Source organism: Nansenia antarctica, assembly GCF_963989245.1.
Source record: "Nansenia antarctica genome assembly, chromosome: 2".
Lineage (NCBI taxonomy): Eukaryota > Metazoa > Chordata > Actinopteri > Argentiniformes > Microstomatidae > Nansenia > Nansenia antarctica.
The window spans coordinates 18,693,346-18,715,018 of NC_137675.1; the positions used below are offsets into that span (position 1 = coordinate 18,693,346).

At 45.7% G+C, this 21,673-nt stretch overlaps 1 protein-coding gene across 1 annotated transcript in view; it reads right to left on the reverse strand.

Moving 5' to 3' along the window:
• Positions 1–637: 637 nt before the first annotated feature.
• LOC308149898 (voltage-dependent T-type calcium channel subunit alpha-1I-like) overlaps positions 638–21,673 on the reverse strand; it is a gene marked incomplete at its 3' end in the record, with an annotated part of 119,872 nt that continues 98,836 nt past the window's right edge. Inside the window, 7 exon segments of the mRNA XM_080522778.1 lie at positions 638–1,354; positions 3,091–3,314; positions 4,381–4,576; positions 5,183–5,317; positions 13,741–13,887; positions 20,336–20,797; positions 21,606–21,673. The exon segment at positions 21,606–21,673 is cut by the window's right edge and continues 54 nt beyond it. Coding sequence (XP_080378904.1) covers positions 638–1,354; positions 3,091–3,314; positions 4,381–4,576; positions 5,183–5,317; positions 13,741–13,887; positions 20,336–20,797; positions 21,606–21,673 — 1,949 coding nt within the window.

The following is a 21,673-nucleotide window of genomic DNA, read 5'->3' on the forward strand; positions in this document are numbered from 1 at the left end:
GGAGTAATCAACGATAAAACGATGGGTCAATGCTACCTTAGAAGTGGGTTATAGAAAACTCTAAGCTGTACAAAGTCTCCACGAGAGTTGTGTTTTTGCAGGAACGCTAGTGCTAATCGTGCTAGCCCTGTTTTCAAGGAGAACCCAACCATTTTCCTTTGGAGTTTCATCTAGCTTCAGATTATCTGACAATGTCAATGTAATCTGCTGTGTTAATTCACATCTCTTTCTTTTTTTTGCTTTCCTTTCATCGATAAGAACAATTTAACTACAGTGTAAGCCCAGAACTGTCATGTCTTTCAAGGCGTAATCCTCAGCCGTTGAGTGGTAAGTCCCTTGTCATTGCTGTCTTCTCAAAGAGCATCCACAAGTCTCACTAGACAAGACCACGACTTGTACTTGTACTTGTACTTGTACTTGTAGCCAGCAGTCTGTGTAATCCTCTGCGAAATGATTTTCACAGTTTCGCTTGGTTGGTTAAGGAAAGGGGGAACATGGGCAGTTCACTGACGAAAAAGAGAGAGGAGGGGGGGGGGGGGAGTAGGTCACAGGACAGATATCAAACAGCTCTCCATTCTGGGAGAGGTTGAGAAATGCAAAGGTTAAACGTTCCAAGGGATACGTGAGAGAAAAAGTTTCATCTGTTCTTCCGCAAGCCCCCATCCATATTCTGGCTCGTACTTTTGATGCCAAATCCTGTCATCCCCGAGTCCCCTTCCTCTCCCTCCCTCTCTTCAGTCCAGGGGTTGGAGAGGTACCCGTGCGAGTCTATACCGTAGTACTGTCGGCCATCTTTACTCCTGACAGAAAGATTGGCCTGGTCCAAGGAACCGGTGCTATTACACTTCTTCACCAGCGGGGGCGCCAACGAGCCAGGTGCCAGTGAGCCGGGCGAGAGCAGCGAGCTCAGAGACAGACTGCTGAGCGTCTCTGAGAAATGTTCGCTGTTAAACGCCTGAGTGCCCTCTCCTCCTGTCCCCATCCCCACGTCCTCGTCCGAAGGGTCCATAGAGTCCTGCCTGGGGCAACCGGGGCTGGTGCTGCCTCCACAGCTGCTCAGGCTCCTCTGGTGCCCCCTGGTGGCCTGGAGGTTGAAGGTGGTACTGCGGCTCTTTAAGCTGGGGTGGTGGTGGTGGTGGTGGTGGTGGTGGTGATGGTGGTGGCCCAGGGCTCCGGGGGCTTGTCCCTGGGGATGGCCCTCGTGGTCGGGCAGGGGGCAGAGGAGAGGCAGGGGGAGGGAGAGGCCCAGGTCCCTAGGGGGGGAGACACTGAAGCTGAGGCCTTCCTCCAGGGTAGTCTGGAGGCTGCCCTCGGAGCTACCTGTGGCCAGGGAGGAGTCGCTGTGGGACGGATGCTGGGAAGGAGAGAGAGAGAGAGAGAGTGAGAGAGAGAGGGGGGGAATAGTGGAGGAGCGAGAAAGAAAAAGGAGAGTTGCAGAGGAAGAGAGAAGGGGAAAGTAAGAAAAAGAGAGTGAGCCAGAGAGAGAGAGAGAGATAGTGGAGTTGAAAGAGAGAAAGAGGGTGTAGAAAGAAAGAAAGAGAGAGAATGTTGAGAAAAACCCACAGTCAATAGAGGGGAGTTGACAACTAATTAGCTGAGTGCTGCAGACCATTACTGTTACAAGTTCACAGAGACACTCTGGCTTACCGAACACACAAAGGAGATAGACAGGTATAAGATGGATCTCAGAGAGAAAGATCTGTTATATTCTGTCCACCATGGTTACATCTGGAGAAGAAATGAAGGGTCTGGAGGGTTTTTGTGTTATCCAAAGAAGCAAAAGCGGTGGGTTTTTGTCCTGTGTATGAGTGTGGCCTTTATCGACACAGGAGGTCAATCTGGTTTGCTCAAAATGAGTTGATTCATTGAGTTCTCCAACTTCAACAAAACAAAGATGGTCTAGAGATAAAATAAAAAAATAGAATACCATCTTTATCTTCTTCATTTTCATTCTGCAGACTTTACAGTAACTTATACAACAGTTAGTTCCGACCAAGTAATTTGATTGGACAAGAGGCATTCCATGAGTGCCGATATACAGTATAACAGCACTGGGATTTTTAACTATAGGTATCACTCCGAAATGACCGTTAATACTAGGCAAGCTAGCCTGCAGATGTTTGTGTTCAGGTTACTAGGCAACAGTCCAGTTGCGGAACTATTTTCTCTTGACGGAGCCAAAATAAATGATTAAATAAACGAACAAATCATAATCTGTTGTCGCTTATTACTGTTAACTAATAAATTGCGCTGTAGAACTGTTGTATAAAAGCAATATCACACTCGAGGTCGTGCTGTTATACTGAATATCAGCACACTCCCTCTCGTGTGATATTGCTTAATTCAAACAAGGGGCAAGTGGTGGATCTGGGAAAGGCAGATCAGTTCCGGTACTTTCGGTCTCAATAGCTACATCCTATGCATGGATTCCCATCACGTCTGAGCATGCTCAAAGCCGCTACTTATAGTTTCTATCCCATCTGACCATGACCATTATTTATAATGTTCAAAGCAGCTACTCTCTTGTCAGGCGAGGCTGGTGGAGGTCGGAATCAGAGGGTGGGCTCATTGTAATGCATGGAACGGAATACGGATATCATGATGATATCATTCCTCGTTCCATTCCATGCATTACAATGAGTCTGTCCTCCTTCTGTCCTCCTTCTGTCCTCCGTCTGTCCTCCTTCAGTCCTCCTTCTATTCTATGGCATCTGAACATGGTGTCCCTCAGGTCCTTCCCTCTTTGGCCTTCTTTACCATACCATACTTTATACATTGAACTAACCTCTTTTGGTATAGCCACTATTTATACATATGTACATACCATACTGTACATAGCTACCTTAACTGTACATAGCGCATAACTGTATGTACCTCTAACTACCGTACTTGCCATACTAGCTATCAGTGATAGCTACATACTACTTGCCATGTAGCTATCACTATCACTGTCATGTTTTTATATCATGTTCTTATATCACTATTTGCACTTCTGGTTAGATGCTGAACTGCATTTCGTTGTCTGGTACTTGTACTCTGCAATGACAATAAAGTTGAATCTGATCTAATCTACTCTGATCTAATCCTTACCTGAGAGCCGAGGACCCTGCTGTTGGCCCCAGGGGAGCGGAGAGAGGCCCAGGAGGCAGGGGAGGTGAGTCTTGACGCCCCTACCCCCCCCACAGGGACCCCCTGCGCACTGGGGCTGGCTGGGGGGACGGCGGTGGTCGGATGGAAGAACTCAGCAGGGAGGTGGAAGAGAGGAGGGGGAGAGGACCCCTCGCCACCGCCACCACTGCCTCCGTCATCGTCATCTGTCACAGAGTTATTGTCAGAAGTTAGCAAGCGGGGCTGCAGAGACCCAGGTGCAAACATGTATCATGTTGATGTGTACAGTGTATTTGCGAATATCTATCTATCTATCTACCTGTCTGTCTGTCTATCTATCTATCTATCTATCTATCTATCTATCTATCTATCTATCTATCTATCTATCTATCTATCTATCTATTTATCTATCCATCGACCCGTCCGTCCGTCCATCCATCTTACCAGTTGGTTTCGACTGAGAGACATCCATTTCAGTCTTATGCTAATATACAATAATAGTAGGATGAATGATAGGCATGTCATATCACACCATTTATCACACCATTAATCACTGTCTCTGTGTATGAGCCTGTCGACCCGTCAGCTAGTGTCAGCTGTGAAGACATCCATCTTCGGGGTAATTGCATCAGATGTCAATCAACTCTGTGCATATAGGATACGTTCTTTTTACCGTCACATATCCAAGTTCTAAAGCCGTTAAGGAGATCCCTCTGATTTGAGCGATTATATGATAATGTCAATGTCATTACAAAGTCAAGCACCGCCAACTAATTGCAGAGAACTTAGGACCATAACAGCAGTGCTTGGATAAGGATAGTACAATTTTGGGGGGAAACTGGAGCTGTATGCTCTTATCAACATCAAGATGTTCATAGCGATGTTATTTCTTATCCCCTACCTAGCTACCAACGCGATGGTAGAAAACGAGTTTTTCTCTGGTATTTGGTTTGAGAAGTACCAACATTCAAATAAGCATATTTGTCACATATAGTGCACACACACTGGCAGATTACATTTAAGTAATATACATAGACATGAAATAGCATATGAATTGAATTATAAAGAGAATAACCACACACTGTTTAAGTGTTTTGCTTTTTTCTGCCTCGAGGGAACATCTCCATCGCAGAGTACGGTGGTATTTTCTGTTAATTTCTGTTAAAGAGGGCTCTTGAAAAATAGAAACATTTCAAACGCAATACTATTACAAGAATAAACACAGGATGAATAAAAGATGTTTGGAGATGTAAATGTGTCCATGTCTCTCACCTCTGCTGTTGGGTGGGGTGTGCTGCAGGAGCTGCGCCAGGGGGGGGCTATGGGGGAGGAACCCCACCTCGAGCAGCCCTCCTGCCCCCTCCTCAGGCCCAACGCTGTGGGGTCGGGACTCCCCGTACGCCCCGTACCCGGCATGGGTCCCCCTCAACTCCTCTGAACTGTGGGAAGCGCTGCTTCCTCTCTCCTCCTGGAGAGAGAGAGGGGGATGGGGGAAGGGAGAGAGGGAGGGAGGGAGAGAGGTGGAGAGATAAACATAAATATATATTAGCATTCTGAACAATTTAATATCCCAATTACCAAGTGTTTAGCTTTGAGAATAAGATGTTATTTTCAATAAACGCCCTTGACATATAATTATAAAGTAAATTACATAAGGTAATTCTGCTCTTGTAACACATTTGTTTGATATTGCTCTCCTTATCTATCTACATTAATCGGCTGATTAATTAAAGATTTTTTTCAACAAAAAATAATTACAAGCTTCACAGTGCTCATTGGTTGTCCTTATTATGAATTAGATAGCAAATTAACTCTGTTTCAATAAATAACACAAATATCTACGGACACACACACTTTGATTCTCTAATGAGGCAGCTAAGCATGTAAATAGTGATGATGAAATCATTAAGGTTTAGCAACGTGCTAATGAATGAGATGAGGAGCTATGACTCCCCAAGGCTCCAAGGAGGAGCATTAGAACGTATGTGTGTGTGAGTGTGTGTGTGTGTGTCCGTGCGTGCGTGCGTGCGTGCGCGCGTGTGTGTGTGCGGGCGCATGTGTGTGTGTGACCTACCTTGCTGTCTCTGACCAACAGCTGGTACACACTGTGGTCATCCAGGCTGAGGTCATCAGGCAGCGCCAGCGAAGACGACTTATCAGACAGCTGCTCTGACATCAGAGACGCCTGCTCCACCTCAGCCAATCGGATCTGTGAAGAAAACAAGGTTTTACCACTAGGTTTTGTGTACAAATATATCTTTCACATGCCCATAGACGGTGAATGAAGAAGACCAAAATGCTAAACTTTTGGATGAATGATGGGGAAGACGCACATTCTAATCTGTTGGAGAGTATGATGTTAGTACCGTGAGACAGAACATTTTCAGATTCCTTCAACGTCTTCTTTGCATTCGTAAACAGGTGATGGGTCTTCTCTACTATGGTGGTCAAACTGACTAGGCTTCCATTGTGCTACCGTGCTACCATTGAGAAACTTGTCAAGGAACTAATCTGCAGCATGCTACCACCCGAACTGGACCCCTACCCATTTGCGTAAACAGCAAAACAGATCAGACCTCACCTGGGATATGTGTATACACTGGCGGACTCAAGCGGGGGGGCAGGGGGGGCAACTGCTCCTCCTGGTGCCCCCACGGTTGAAAAACATCTCTCTTAAGTGCCCTTTTGAGTGGCAAAAATGCCCTTTTGAGTGCCGAAAATGAGAGGACGTGCCCTATTGGTGCCCCTCCAATGGTCTAAACTTGACCATATGAGTTACAGTTGAGAAACGTCGCACTAAAGTGCCCTTTTGAGTGGCGAAATTAGAGGATGTGCCCTATTGGCTGCCCTTCCAATGGTCTAAACTTGACCATGTGCACTGATGGGGTCCCATGTTGTCCAGTAGGTGCCCTTTTTTTCTTTTCGCCCCTTCCCTTCAAACAGCCTGAGTCCGCCACTGTGTGTATACCAAACAGGTGGTGAAAAAGGCACAGCAGTGTCTCTTTCACTTCAGTCGGCCGAAGAAGTTTGGCGCGGGCCTTCTACAGAGGCACAACCAAGAGCATACTGACTGGGTGCATCACTGCCTGGCATGGCAACTGCACTGCGATCAACCGCAGAGCGCTACAGAGGGTGGTGCGGACAGCCTGGAGCATCAGCGGATGTGAGCTTCCCCCCCATCCAGGACATATACAACAAATGGTGTGTCAGCAAAGCCCGGAGGATCATCAAAGATCCCAGCCACCCCAACCACAGTCTGTTGTAGCCTCTTCCGGAGCCTCAAGGCCAAAAGTCAGAAGTTAACCAACAGCTACTTCCCCCAGGAGATCAGGCTCATGAACAAGCTTACAGTAGACAATTGACTATCATCCATAAGCACATCCCATGCCAGGGTTTTTCCTGCATAGAGAATTATGAGGCAACCACCTCCGTCAAATTTCTTGCCGCCTCCAGCTCTCGACAAAACTCTGACGGTAGTATTTTCTACAAGCGTTGCACTCGGTGGAATTTCTAACTGCAATTGCGGCATTGCGCTGACGTGGTGGCGCGGGCGCTGTAATCGTAATCAGCATGAGCCTACTGCACCAGGCACAGCCAAAACTGCCGAAATCCTCAAGGAATTTCCTTTTTACGACTGCAGCAAGGTGTCAAGACTACGTCCAATTTCTTAATAGGTTTCCTAAATTAATGTTATATCCCATCAGTGTGTTTTCAGCTTGCAGATATAATGGCAGCAGGTCGTAAAATCAGCGATTTCTTTAAGAAGCGAATCCGCGAGGAGAATCACGAGGACAGGTGAAACAGCGCAGACATCAGATTATTACAGGCTGAGGTAGTTAACAAGTAATAATTCATGTTACTGACAAGAGGCAGCACAAGAGGCAGCACATCAGGTCTGAAAGTAATGCACAGCCAGGGACAGGTGATGAAGAGAGTCAGACGAGGGTAGTAGGACCACCGGACCAGAGTGCAGGACAGGAAGAGGCGAGGAGTCAAGGCGAGGATATTCATTTGCCAAAGTCATTAGTAACCTAGGCTAGTGTAGCCTACATGAAGCCGACTTTTCGACCAGATCGCGAGGCTCGCATTTCATTGGATTTGTACCAGTAGGCCTACTCTATACAAACACAATTACATTATTTTAACGTCATTTTTTATTCATCTTCCCAGATGCTCCAAAAAACACAGAGTCAGTGGTTTTGACCCACAACGGCCTAACAGATTCCCGTGGCTCAGACATGACGGGGAGGGCATGACATGTTATCTATGCCAAAAGCATAGTGCCTCCACGCAGCAACCCGCGGGCTTTGTGAGACAGCCGTCCACCAACTACAGGCTGGATACCGTAAAACGCCACGAGATCACAGCTATGCACAAAGCAGCAGCAGAGTAAAAGGAGAAGCGTATTAGAGAAGGTAGCACTTTTAAAAAAGCTTTTAAGTTACAAAAAACGAATAGAAAATAGTTGTTCATTTAAAAAATTATTACTTTGTTGTGTCTTTAGGGAGGACACTGCAGTGTGCCATACTGCACAAGTGGACATGGACCACAGGGCTTTTGAAGGCTGCTTCAAAATAATCTATGAATGCCTCAAGCAAAAGTGGCCCCACCACACCAGCTATGAGCTTATACAAGCGACTGGGCTGTGTATATTTTGATGATTTGAATGTAAGTTCTGCCATTTTAATTACATGATTGCAAATTGAATATCACATAATTACTCTCAAGTAGGCCAACCTAATTACTTTTCTGGCCCTAGGTCAGTGCCAACACCAAATACACAAGCAGTCATATTATTGATGAAATGGTGGAGATCATCGGGCAGATTTTGGATGACCTGCTGGTGGCAGAGATGTCAAAATCCCTAGTGTGGAGATTAATGGTTGATGAGACCACTGACATCTCTGTCACAAAGCAACTGGGTCTTGTTGTGAGGTGAGATTACTTTGTACAATGAAATAAAACATATATTCTGATTGAAGCATGAGATAACTTTGGCACATTTTTTACCACCTTTAGTTGTGAAAATAAATATTTAAAAAAGACTGCACTGCATTTAAGTGATGGTGTACTAGCCAGTACACCGACATTCTAAAACAATACATTGATGGGTTTCATGCTGTCTCATGTCACAAAATGTGTTTTTTTTTTTTTTTGCTAAGGCCAATTCATAGCAAAAACATGTGAATATTTAACTATTAAAAAAATGATCTCATGCAGCTTTAAAATAACTTATGCCTGAATATTATTATTTATTTATTTAAATAGTTTTTGGGGGACCTGACAATGTGGGAAGCACTGTAGTAAAAGCCAAAGTGCTGCATATGGTTGAAGTGTCTGCTGGGGATGCTGTAACTTTGTTACCAACAAATAAGACGCTACCAACAAACAAGCTGGCCTCCTAGCCAGTGATGGAGCCTCAGTCATGATTGGTGAGCTGTCTCTTTTTCTTGTATCTTTACTTTAGGTATTTGATGAGATCGTCATAGTGATAATTTTAAATCATTTTATTTTAGGGAGAAAAACTGGAGTTGGAAAGAGACTCCAGAACTCATTCCCTGGCCTTATTACCATGCACTGTGTGGCACATCGCCTCAATCTAGCCGTGTCAGACTTCATTCACGCGCAGAGGGGTGTACCATACCTCATCAGGTATGCCAGGACTGTTGGAACAGTCTTCTGGTTCTACCAGGCCTCCAGAAATAGGACCAGCAGTCTTAAAGAAATGGAGAGGCTGTTTGAACTCCCCCAAATCAAACTGCAAGTTAGCCGTATTCAGTGCTTATTCATACACATACTTTTGCTTTTTTTGCCATTCATTTTTAAGCTCATCAATACATTTTGTAGGGAGGAAACACTACCAGGTGGGAGTCCAATAAGGAAGCAACCGATGTGATGCGCCGGATTCTGCCTGCTCTCATTGCAGACCTCTCGCTTCAAGCCCAGAATGAGCCAACTGCTGAAGGACTGTATTCCTTTGTAAAGGATCAGTTCTTTCCCCCTGCCCTGTGCCCTGTTCCCTGTGCCCTGTGCCCTCTGCCCTGTGCCCTGTGCCTAATGCAATCCTTTTGCATGAGAAGATCCACCGGCAGTTTTTGGTCTTCCAAAAGAGAAATCTTTTCTTCTCCCAGGTGGAGCAGGAGGTATGAGATCAATACCACAGTCCTTGGTTTTCCTGGTTAATTGAATGGTATTCAGCTAGCTGTCAGACCTGTTTGACCTCACAGTGCTGAAGACAACCCTGACACAGCTGAGGGAGAACAGTGTCAAGGACAGTCAAGGACCGCTGGCAGGCATGGCTCCAATCAGATGCTGGTCTGAAGCCTCTACAGGATGAGATCCCTGCCTATTTGAAAGAAGATGTCTGGGAGAGTTTCAAGAACACTGTAAGTATGATCGTATAAATAACTTACTGTAAGTGAATGTGTTTGAATAGTTACTTATCTGAACTGTTTTATTGACATTTTGTTCAAAACTTTGACAGCTGAGGGAGCCGTTTCTGACTGCACTGACTGAGAACATTGAGATTGTCCGTCTTCGATGTGTTCTCTCCCGGACAGATTCTGACAGACTCTGCAGAGTATGGGGAAGCTGAGATGAGGACACTGGCAGAGCAGTTCCCAAGACTGAGGGAGGCTGACCTGGTGTCTGAGTGGGATGCCTACAGACTGAGAGTGAGAAGTCCTGATCTGAAGGTACTTACATTACTGTTTTTTTCTACCGGTTTTAACGAATAATTCGAATTTGATCTTTGTTCTCTCTTTGCTCTACTTCAGAACCAAATCCCTGGAGGAGGTGCTTCTGTGGCTTGCATCTCCAGAACCCTCTGAGCTCTATCCCATCCTGAGCCTTGCAGCTGCAATCGCCCTCACAGCCCCTGTCCAGACTGCGGACGTGGAGAGGCTATTTTCTGCACTCAAGATTGTAATAAATTATTGAGTGAACACTATCACTATTCATGTCTGTATCAGAATAACACCCGAACTTTTTTTTAAAGGTTAAGACACCCCTACGCAACAGACTCAAAATCAGGCACTTTGATGTGTGTTGCAAGGTGGCCATCGATGGACCAGACCAGGAGGCCTTGGACCTTGGATTATGAAAAATAGGAGGCTGAAGTGTTCTACCTCTGGTTGTGAACGCTGTAGATGAAAGCTACATGGATTTAATATCACCTACCCTATGACAAGGCCATATTTCTGGAGATTTACAATAAATCCAGCCTTATTTTGATAACTTTATGACTACATGGCTTTAATGGAATGTTCAACTACCCTGTAACATGGCCACGTTTAACTTTAAGGTGAAGATAATAATTCTTTATATTGTATTTAATTTAATGTTGAACAGGGTACCTTTATTTTTATGTTTTGACACAAAAGAGGACCAGAGCAAACTGTGTGTTCATGTTGACTGCTCAAGGAGAATAAATATGTCAAAGTACAGAATGCCTGAGAGCCGTATATACTGAATTATATTGCATTATACTTTGAGTGTCATCTGGTGCCTGAATATTGTGTTTTCCTTTACAGCATTAATGACATTTCCACCATAAATTGATGCAGAAAAGGCACACATTGGTGCACACAAATTCCCAGAGTGCAAGAAATGAGGTGTCTGACGCTTGCTTAAGGACCCCCAGACAGCTTCATGGGTGTCAAATACCACTGGTACCACCTCGCCTCATTTTGAGCCAGGAAAAACCCTGCATGCATACAGACTACCTAAGCTTAAGCTCACACTCACTTTACTATTGTCACTTACGTCTTGTACTATTGACACTTTTTATTGAATTATGCCTAGTGCCTTATTGTCTGCAAATTGCAAGATACTGCTAATTGTAAATAATCTAATTTGTCACTTATGTCCTGTACTATTGTCACTTTTTTATCTTGAATTATGCCTCATTGTCTTGTGCAATGTCAGGAACCGAAGCCTAGTAATGTTACTCTCTTACACTTGTGTAATGTGACGTAACGAATAATCTTGAAACTTGAAACTTCGGTGGATTGCTGTATGGGTCAGACAGGTGAGTCTGACTGGCTAGCAGACAGGAAGTGATGTTAAAAGCGACAGGTTGACGCAGGATGGAGCGTTACGCTGACGGCCTGTCACCTGGTCCACCTAGTCCATCAAGATAAGACAACGTGTGTGTGTGTGTGTGTGTGTGTGTGTGTGTGTGTGTGTGTGTGTGCGTGTGTGTGTGTGTGCGCGGCTGTGCGTGTGTGTGCATACGTGCGTGTGTGCATGTGTATGTTTGTGTGTGAGAGTGAGAGAGAGAGAGAGAGAGAGAGAGAGAGAGAGAGAGAGAGAGAGAGAGAGAGAGAGAGAGAGAAAACAAGTAAGGTGGGGAAGAGAAATAGAATGAGATGAAGGGAGGCATTAGGGAGGTGAGTATGATGTGCATTTGTATTCAGGCCTATTCCTTCGATGCCCTACCTCTTCCGTGCGCATACTCATTGTTGAGGAGAGTGATACTGTAATGGATGTGTATTTCGTGGGTCAACCAGCTCATTATGCTGATGTGAACCACCAAGGTGGATGAACAGACTGTCGGTACTACTTTTCCACTCCTCTTATTCACACATAGCAAGCTAGCATGACTCATATTGCATATATTACAGACACACACAGACACATTATGCACATGCACACACATATGTTCACCCAGTCACACACATAGACACGCACGCACACACGCACACGCACACACATACACACACGCACACGCACACGCAGGCACACACAAGGTCGGAACCACAGCCATATGTGCACTGTGAGACTTTGAAACAATGTATAAATGATGATATCAGCCGTTCAGTGGGTGTGAAAAATAATGTGTGTCTATGGGGTGAGAAAGTAGATTAGGAAAGCATATGGTTGTTGATATCCAGTGAGGGGCTGCACTGTGAATACTGAATGCAGTAGGGCATGTATGTGTCTGTGTGTGTGTGTGTGTGTGTGTGTGTGTGTGTGTGTGTGTGTGTGTGTGTGTGTGTGTGTGTGTGCGTGGGGTGCATCCATGCGTTTGTGTGTGCCCGTGTATGTGCATGTGGGACTGTGAATGTGAATGTTACAGTAACATACACCATCTGCTCTAATTCACAGTGATGATGTGTGAAATTGAACCTCCGAGGCCACCATACGACTAGTCAAGGACGGAACAACCGTTTTTTTTTAATGCGGTGTGAGTTACGTCACACCCCCACTCCATGGCATAACCCTTTGACCTGTGTCATGATGAGTCATGACCACAATGGGAAATCACATCAGAACTTCTGGCGTAGACATCGTAATTATGACCGTACCCATGAATCACAGTTTCCATCTCGCCATATATATATAGCTAAACAATCATGGCGATGCCCTGACCTTATCAGTCATTAATCTCTGTAGAAATAATGAATTTGGTTGTTGAATAATTACTATTATTAGGGTTACGGTTAGGGTTACTATAATTACTATTGTTGCTGACACACTCATATTCACCCATGACAATGTTGTTTTCCCTGAAATTTATATACAGCATGATAATTTACTTTATTTACATGAGATAGGCATCCCTCTTCTTGATTGTTTCCCAAGCATGACTTATGCGTGTGGTAAATGCACTTGCATGGCTGTTCAACTGCTTTACACGCGTGTCAGAATACTCAAATGCTGCAATTACGATGGGGGAAGTGGGACGGGATAATATTAATATTATATTAATATTATATTATATGTTATATTATATTAATAATATAACAGTTGACTGACAGCAGCTGGTGAAACCGGGAACAAGTCGGCAACCATATGACACACTCGCTAGTCAAGCCAAAACATTGCAATGCAATGGATTCGGTGAGTAATCCACACTACTACCTAGTTAGTGTAGAATAGTGTGGATTACTCACCGAATCCGTTGCATTGCAATATTATGTATTGCAATATATGACTAGCGAGTGTGTCATTGATTTTCAACAGTGTTGAAATGTATTTTCATTTTTCAGAATATAAGTCCGAACATTCTGATTAGTTGTCGACTTGATCCCGGTTTCACCAGCTGCTGTCACGTAAATAAATGAGAGGCAGTGTTTGTGTGTGTGTGTGTGTGTGTCTGTGTGTGTGTATGTGCATGCGTGTGTGTGTGTGTGTGTGTGTGTGTGTGTGTGTGTGTGTGTGCGTGTGTGCGTGCGTGTGTGTGTCAGAATACAGATATACTGTAATGATAGTGGAAATGTAATTTGATTGACAACTCAGACATGCCTTTGAGTTATTCTGCAAGATGACTGACAACTGAAGGATATCCTGCCCATTGGGGCTCATTTAAGCCAAACTGTAGCATTGGAGCAGTGATATGGTATGTGTGTGTGTGTGTGTGTGTGTGTGTGTGTGTGTGTGTGTGTGTGTGTGTGAGTGTGTGTGTGTGTGTGTGTGTGTGTGTGTGTGTGTGTGTGTGTGAGTGTGTGTGTGTGTGTGTGTGTGTGTGTGTGTGTGTGTGTGTGCGTGTGTCATCCTACTCTGGCTGGCAGTGTATGGGAATAAGATGGTTGGAAAGGTGGTACTGTATAGTCAGTCTTGTGTCAGTGTGTGTGTGTGTCAGTGTGTGTGTGTGTGTGTGTCTGTGTGTGTGTGTGTGTGTGTGCCTACCTCTTGTGGGTGTTCCTTGCCATCCTTGCAGGCAGGGGGAGAGGAGTAGTGGTGGAAGACAGAGCCAGAGAGGTTGTCAATCATCAGCATCTCTCCCTCGAAGGAGTCCTTTATCAGCAGGGACACACTGTCCAGCCACTGGTTCTCCTGCAACACACACACACACACACACACACACACATACACACACACACACTCAAGTGTTATCATACAGGTCATACACAGTAGGTCTCAGAACAGATACCTATATCAACACCTCCTGCAGCACCCCACATGGACACGTACTGTGTGTGTGTGTGTGTGTGTGTGTGTGTGTGTGTGTGTGTGTGTGCGTGTGTGTGTGTGTGTGTGTGTGTGTGTGTGTGTGTGTGTGTGTGTGTGTCTGTCTGTCACTCCAAGGCCTGTCTCTGTGTTTTGACTTCCTGTCCCCTCACATCACAGTCAACATCTCAACACTGTCTCTCCGCTTGTCATTTTCCCAACAGGAAACAGGAAACAGCCATGCTCACTCTAACGTCGGCCGCCGCACAATTTAGAGTCTGTCACATTTGTCAGACATCCAGGCAAAGCTTTCCAGAGTACGGTATCTCTCCCATCCCACCTCCTTTCTCTCTCGCTCTCTTTCTCCCTCTCTTTCTCCCTCTCTCTCTCATGTTCTCTCTTTCTCTCTTTCTGCAGAGATAACTAATTAATGATCTTGTGTGGTTGAATTAAACATTATCTTGTGGAGTCAGTGTTATTTCGATCCTTCGCTGGAGAACCCAGAGACAATGACAAGTTATATTTCCTCCTTTATAAACGCAGGCACAGGCGGGAGCAGGGAGGACAAATGCCATGTTTTTAAGATTAATTACATGTTTCTATTTAAAGAGCCCTGTTCTGTTTCAAGAGCAATTGAAACTCCATTCAATCTGCTTTTCCATTGAATACACTGAAGTGAATGAGACAGTCTAACTTGAAGAATTCCACAGTCAGTGTCTGTGCATGTACAGTGTTGAGGAGTGACTAGTACTAATCAGAAGAGTTGAGAAGTACATTGTCTTTTCCCAACTGCGCAGGACTATTTTTCATAGAATTGATGACGATGCTAGTTTGCAACATTGAAGAAAATGGACGAAAACCTGAAGGAAATTTTTATTCCGTTTTTTTTAGGGCTCCGCCCTTGGTTTGACGTGTCGCAAGGCGTCACTCATTTCACTCCTTTCCAACCCTTTGTAGCTCCTTTTGGGAAAGAATTTCCCCAGGCTCTCTGAACTAAGAATGGCTGATCTCAGCAAGGTTAGCTTTAAGCCTATTACTATCACAGAGAGTCAGACGTCAAGGTTAGCTTTAGGCCTGTTACTATCACAGAGAGTCAGACGTCATGAGAATCTCTTTGCTCTTTCCACACCCCTCATTCCTCAGTCAGTCAGTCAGTCAGTCAGTCGGTCGGTCGGTCGGTCGGTGCACAATTTACTCTGGCATAATCATCTTTACTGAAATTTCATTTAATTTTTTAAACAATTGCTTCACCAAGAGATGTTGAGTTGAGTTGAACAGACCAACACATCATGTAATCAGTTGGTCAATGAGTCAGTCAGTCAGTGAATCAGTCAGTCAGTCAGTCAGTCAGTCAGTGAATGAGTCAGTCAGTAATTTTACATTTACATTTTAGACATTTAGCAGACACGTTTATCCAAAGAGATTTACAATGAGTACATTTGTCTAAATAATCTATACATCAGTCATCATAAGAACAACTAATCTATGCTAGGACCAGGGGCCATTGGCAGTGAATGAATCAGTCAGTCAGTCAATCAATCAATCAATTTTCATGTCAGTTCATTATTTCCTCATTGTCTGTACAGGTAGTTGAGACTAAATGCTATGCTCTCTCTCTCTCTCTCTCTCTCTCTCTCTCTCTCTCTCTCTCTCTCTCTCTCTCTCTCTCTCTCTCTCTCTCTCTCTCTCTCTCTCTCTCTCTCTCTCTCTCTCAGTCTGTCTGTCTGTCTCTCTGTCCTTCTTTATCTCTCTGTGTAGAGGAAGGTGTGAGTTGAGTACTGCAGTCAATAGCTGGACCCTAGCAGTGCCCACTCAAGCATACATAGAAAAGAGACAGCAGGCGGGAACACGCACACACACACACACACACACACACGCACAGTGCCCACAGTTCGTCGTCTCCTTAGGCAGATGGGCACACCATGAGGGGTGATCGAGGCCCATCGATTGACTAGAGAGTGTCTGGGGTAGGTAAGTGTCAGCGCTGACCTGGTTTGATTGGTTGCCCTACCATCTGGCCCTTTCTCCACAGCTACCCACTTCTCACCCCCCCCCCCCCCCCCCCCCCCCCCCGCTGGTATCCCCTCCCGGTCATCTGCCCCCCCCCCAAGCTCAATAACCCACCAGGCTGTTTCACTTCCCTTTGAACTTTGTCAAGGGAGGTCTTCTCTCAATTATATACACACCATGCACACACACACACACACACACAGCAAGTGTACTGTACAAGTGCATGTACACATGCACACACACACACACAGACACACAGAGACACACACACACACACAACTCAGGGCTAATTATCTCGCCATCAGGCCCTAGCTCAGTCTGATTTTGGCAGGGGTGTGTGTTGGGCCATTAGCTAGGACACGTGTGGGGAAATGGGGAGGAGGCCAGCGTCTATGGAGAGAGTGATACTGAGACGGCTTCTGAGCGAGAGAGAGAGAGAGAGAGAGAGAGAGAGAGAGAGAGAGAGAGAGAGAGAGAGAGAGAGAGGGAGAGAGAGAGAAGTCGTGGAGGAGAGAGAGAGATATTCTGAGAGGAAGAGATAATAAGAAAGAGACTCTGAGAGATACTGAGAAAAAGAGAGAGAGAGAGAGAGAGAGAGAGAGAGAGAGAGAGATGGGGGGAGGGAGGGAGGGAGAGTCAGCTGCCTCTGTCTACTGTAATTGTTTTATTATGACTTCATTGGTGCACTATTGAGGGGCTAGCTTGCCCAAAGCATTTCATTATGACAAATGTACTTTGATTTGATTTGAGGGCGATAGAGAGAGAGAGAGAGAGAGAGAGAGAGAGAGAGAGAGAGAGAGAGAGAGAGAGAGAGAGAGAGAGAGAGAGAGAGAGAGAGAGAGAGAGAGGAGATAGAGAGAGATCTCTCCGTTTAATTGCTTGAGTACAGTAGAAAGTGCAGAGAAGGTAATCCTAGTGTTACTTTGGCTCTGCAGTATATTCAGTATCATGGGGTTCTGGATTTGCAAAGCATCTTTTGAGTCAAACTTCTGTTTTCTTTCTCCAGGAGTTTTATCCTATTACCATTTTGTGCAGTGACGAACACTGCATTACATTAACATTTCTCTAACCCCACCACCACCACCACAACCTGACTAACATTACACATGCTAGAGTAACGTTATGAATGATGAATGATCTGCTACCGGGAAATATTTCACAATGTTGTTTTTAGTTAGGGTTAGAGTTTAACTGAACATACCTGAGAATGAAATGACTGGCAACGGCTTTGTCTATCTTTGAATGCTGTAAATGAGTGTTTGTCTCCCAATCATACCATTTATACTATCGCACTATTGAGGGACTAGCTTGCTCAATGCATTTCATTATGACAAATATACTTTGATTTGATTTGAGAGCGATAGAGCGAGAGAGTGAGAGAGAGAGAGAGAGAGAGAGAGAGAGTGAGAGAAAGAGAGCGAGCGCGAGAGATTACATTGAGCAAACAAATGCAAGTGAATGATCTGTTTTTTTTTGTCTCCCACTGAGAGACCATGGATAATAGCTTATTAAATAAAATTAACAATGAAACATAATCATCCGGGGACCAGATATTTGCTATTCTTTCAATTAAAGTCAATGGGGGGGAAAAAGGAGAACAATTGTTAGCAAGTCTATCAAGAACACAACAAGCGACAACCAGGCCTTTACACTCAAATTGTTTTCTCATTAGGATGATTAAGCCTTGTCAACAAGGGAAGCCCATATCAAACCGTTGGGGTTTAGCTGCCAGGTTTAAGTGAGCGCTTTTCGTCTCCCATTGAGAGACCATGCATATTAGCTCTCAGGCTGGATTGGGAGTTTGGATAGAGCTAGGCCTTTTAGGAGTTTTCCTACTTCTAAAGTATAATTTGTATTTATTTTTTGGGGGAGAGAGAGACAGATTCAGAGAGATACTGTGTTCTCTTTCTCTCGTCACTCAGGTCCAAAATAACACCGGCTTGACAGACAATAAGCCCGGTGTCACACCCCCTGCCCACTTTCACACACCTCCTCCTAACTAGACATTCTGTCTCTTTTTTTCTCTCTCTCTCTCTGTCTCTCTCCTTCTCTTGCGCTGTCACTCTCTCTCCTTCTCTCGCTCTCTGTCTCTCTCTCACTCTTTCCCCCTCTCTTTCTCTCGTGATCGTAGACCCATCGCTTCCCTATCAACTCCGTCTCTTTCTCGTCGCTTTCTGTTTTTCTTTCCATCACAGACCTCTCGTTTGCATTCATTTTCTCTTTTTGCTCCTCTCTCTTTCCTTTCCATTTATTCCTTCAATACCCCCCCCCCCCTTTTTTTTTCCCCTCACTCACAGCTCAGTAAATTGCATTTTGCTAGGGCTAGCTTAGTTCTATAAATAAGCGTCAGCAGCTCATGCCCAGGTGCTATAATTACCAGGGTCCACTGATGGGAGGGTTGAGATTGGACCTGCTTTTGCCACTCTCTGTTTGAAGCGCTGACTGGCGTAATCAAAGCAGCCAACAAGTAAAGGCAAAAAAACGGATAGCAGGCTAGCCCCTGCCGCTGCCATCGACTGCTGCTATTCTTAGGTTGAAGGGAGGCGGAAGACATGTTTGTGTGTGTGTGTGTGTGTGTGTGTGTGTGTGTGTGTGTGTGTGTGTGTGTGTGTGTTCATGCTTGACAGCAAACTGCCTAATTATGAATTGGTGGACAGGTTTGTGTTTAGTGTGTTAACTTCAGCAAATGTTCCAACACATAGGGCCCTATTATGCACTTCATAAGTCTTAAGCAATAAGACGAGGCGGTAGATCTAAACTTAAGACGTGGAGGCGTGGTCAAGGCCACTTTGCTATTATGCGTGCGGTAGTGGGCGCCTAAGACCCGGCGCTAAGCCCAGAAATTAGTCATGGGTGTGTTTTGGGCGTCTTCTCAATCAACCCAATCAGCGTGCCAGGTGCCATTCCCTTTAAGAACCGGCTGCGTTAAGTCATAAGCGCTATGCTATTATGCAGTTCATAGGCGCTAGACTTCATGCACGTTTTGAAACACGAGCGCGCCTCCGCGGTTTGCGCATGCGCGCTGACCCACTTCTTAAGAAGTCGGTCGGCGCGCATGCGCAAACCGCGGAGGCGCGCTCGTGTTTCAAAACGTGCATGACGTCTAGCGCCTAAGAACTTTTCAAACCACTTCTTAGCGCTAGGCGCAAAGTCAGATCGCATAATAGCAGGGGCGCCTAGCGCACTTCATTAACATATGAACACTCCCACAATGAGTAATATATGCACGGGAGTCTTACGTCTTATGTGTGGGCGCCTAGCGACACCTGCATAATAGCAGTAGCGCGTATGAAGCGCATAATAAGGGTGGCGGTAGGTCTTAACCTGGCGGTGCGTCTTAATTAAGACTTAAGACGGCAAGTTAAGAAGTGCATAATAGGGCCCATAACCTTCAAAGCATGGACAATATTCAACAAGTCATGTATGCAAATGCTGCATAGAAATAGCATTACATCATTGGAATAGACTAGAATAGAGGACAATGGAACAGACCAGACCAGACCAGAACAGACCAGACCAGACCAGACCAGACCAGACCAGACCAGACCAGACCAGAACAGTCCAGACCAGACCAGACCAGACCAGACCAGACCAGACCAGACCAGACCAGAATAGAAAGGGTTCAGTTTCCTAAAAGCTAATGTAGTACTTCATTTCTCCTGACAACCCAGTCGCCAAGCTGCCAGAGAGTAACACTTGTAAGATCAATGTGTGCAGGTCAATCTGCTGTGTGTGGAAGTAACACAATGTGTTAACGGATTCATTTAGCTGGTCTAGGAGAGGCATGGAACTGGATCATCAAATGAAATTAAATGACTTCCTGATGCTTTCAGGAAACTGACCATAGGACAGACCAGACCAGAAGAGACCACAACCAAACAGAATAGACCAGACCAGAACAGAACAGAACAGACCAGAACAGAACAGAACAGAACAGAACAGAACAGACCAGACCAGACCAGACCAGACCAGAACAGACCAGACCAGAACAGAACAGAACAGAACAGAACAGACCAGACCAGACCAGACCAGACCAGACCAGAACAGAACAGAACAGACCAGACCAGACCAGACCAGACCAGACCAGAACAGACCAGAACAGAACAGAACAGAACAGACCAGACCAGACCAGACCAGACCAGACCAGACCAGACCAGAACAGAACAGAACAGAACAGAACAGACCAGAACAGAACAGACCAGACCAGACCAGACCAGACCAGACCAGACCAGACCAGACCAGAACAGAACAGACCAGACCAGACCAGACCAGAACAGACCAGACCGGACCAGAAGAAAACAGACCAGAACCCCAGGCTTCCTACCTGAGAGGGTGAGTAGAGCTTCCGTCTGTGTTGATGATGATGATGATGATGATGTTGTCCGTCGTGCCCCCCTCCTCCTCTGTGGCGCGGTGTCACCCCGCTCTGCTGCCCCCCTGCGGCCCCCACCCCTACCCCCACCCCCTGTCTACCACCTCCGGCCACCCCTCCACCACCTCCACCACCACCACCACCACCCCCGGCCCCAGCCTGGGCTCCGATCCCCCCCAGGCAGCAGAGCCCTCCCTGGGCCAGTTCCAGCTCGATCTCCGCGTCCATCTCCGCGTCCTCCTGGGCCTCTTTGTTGGAGTCGTCCAGGTGTTTCATGAGGACGGCCACCACCACGTTGATGAGGACGAACTGGGCGGTCAGCACGAAGGAGACGAAGTACAAGGGGGAGATGAACTGGAGGCCCGCGTGGCAGGGGTAGTCGCCAGGCCCCGGGGGGCAGTCACGCAGTGTGTCCTGCAGGGGGGGGGGGGGGGGTGGGGGGGGGGAGAGATAGAGAGAGAGAGAGGGGGGATTAGAGAAGGGAGTAGGAGAGGAGGGAGGGAAGGATGGAGAGAAGGAGCAAGAGAGGGATCTGTTCAGATGCTAGCAACCTGGTACTCCAAAACAAAAACATTCCCTTCCCTGATGATTATGCACACAAAAAAGCTCTGGAAAAAAAGCACTCTAAAAAAGGGCATGCAAATTCAGAGGACCTGATTGGAAGCTACAGAGAGCCCTTGTGACTTGTGACAACATCTCGATGTAGTACGGCTTAAAAGCTTAACGTGTTTATCATTTCTGGCACTCGGAATCAACTCGCTCTGCGTTCTGAAGCACAGCCAATCATTCTGTCAATCACTCCAATCAGCCCTGATTGACAATGCATCCTCCAATCACGACCGTGCTGCTCATTGTGATGCTTGACTGGAGGACGCCCGAGTGTGCTGATGGTGAGAGATAAGTGAGTTATCATGGATGACAGAGATGCAGAAAGGCTTGCAGCCCTAAACCATGACGAAATCTGAATCATCCATAATCAGATCAGAAGTCACTATCATTGTCATGTTTTTTTATAGCATGTTTTGTTTTATATATCATGTTCTTATATCACTATTTGCACTTCTGGTTAGATGCTGAACTGCATTTCGTTGTCTAGTGCTTAGTACTCGGCAATGACAATAAAGTTGAATCTAATCTAATCTAGATAGATATGGACAAGCAGACCCCCTCAGATTTGGTCAAACTGCCTACATTTCCCATGATGCAGGAGGGGTTTGTGTACCTTCATGATGCCGTTCCAGTTGTCTCCCGTGGAGACCTGGAAGAGGGTGAGGAAGGCCATGCCAAAGT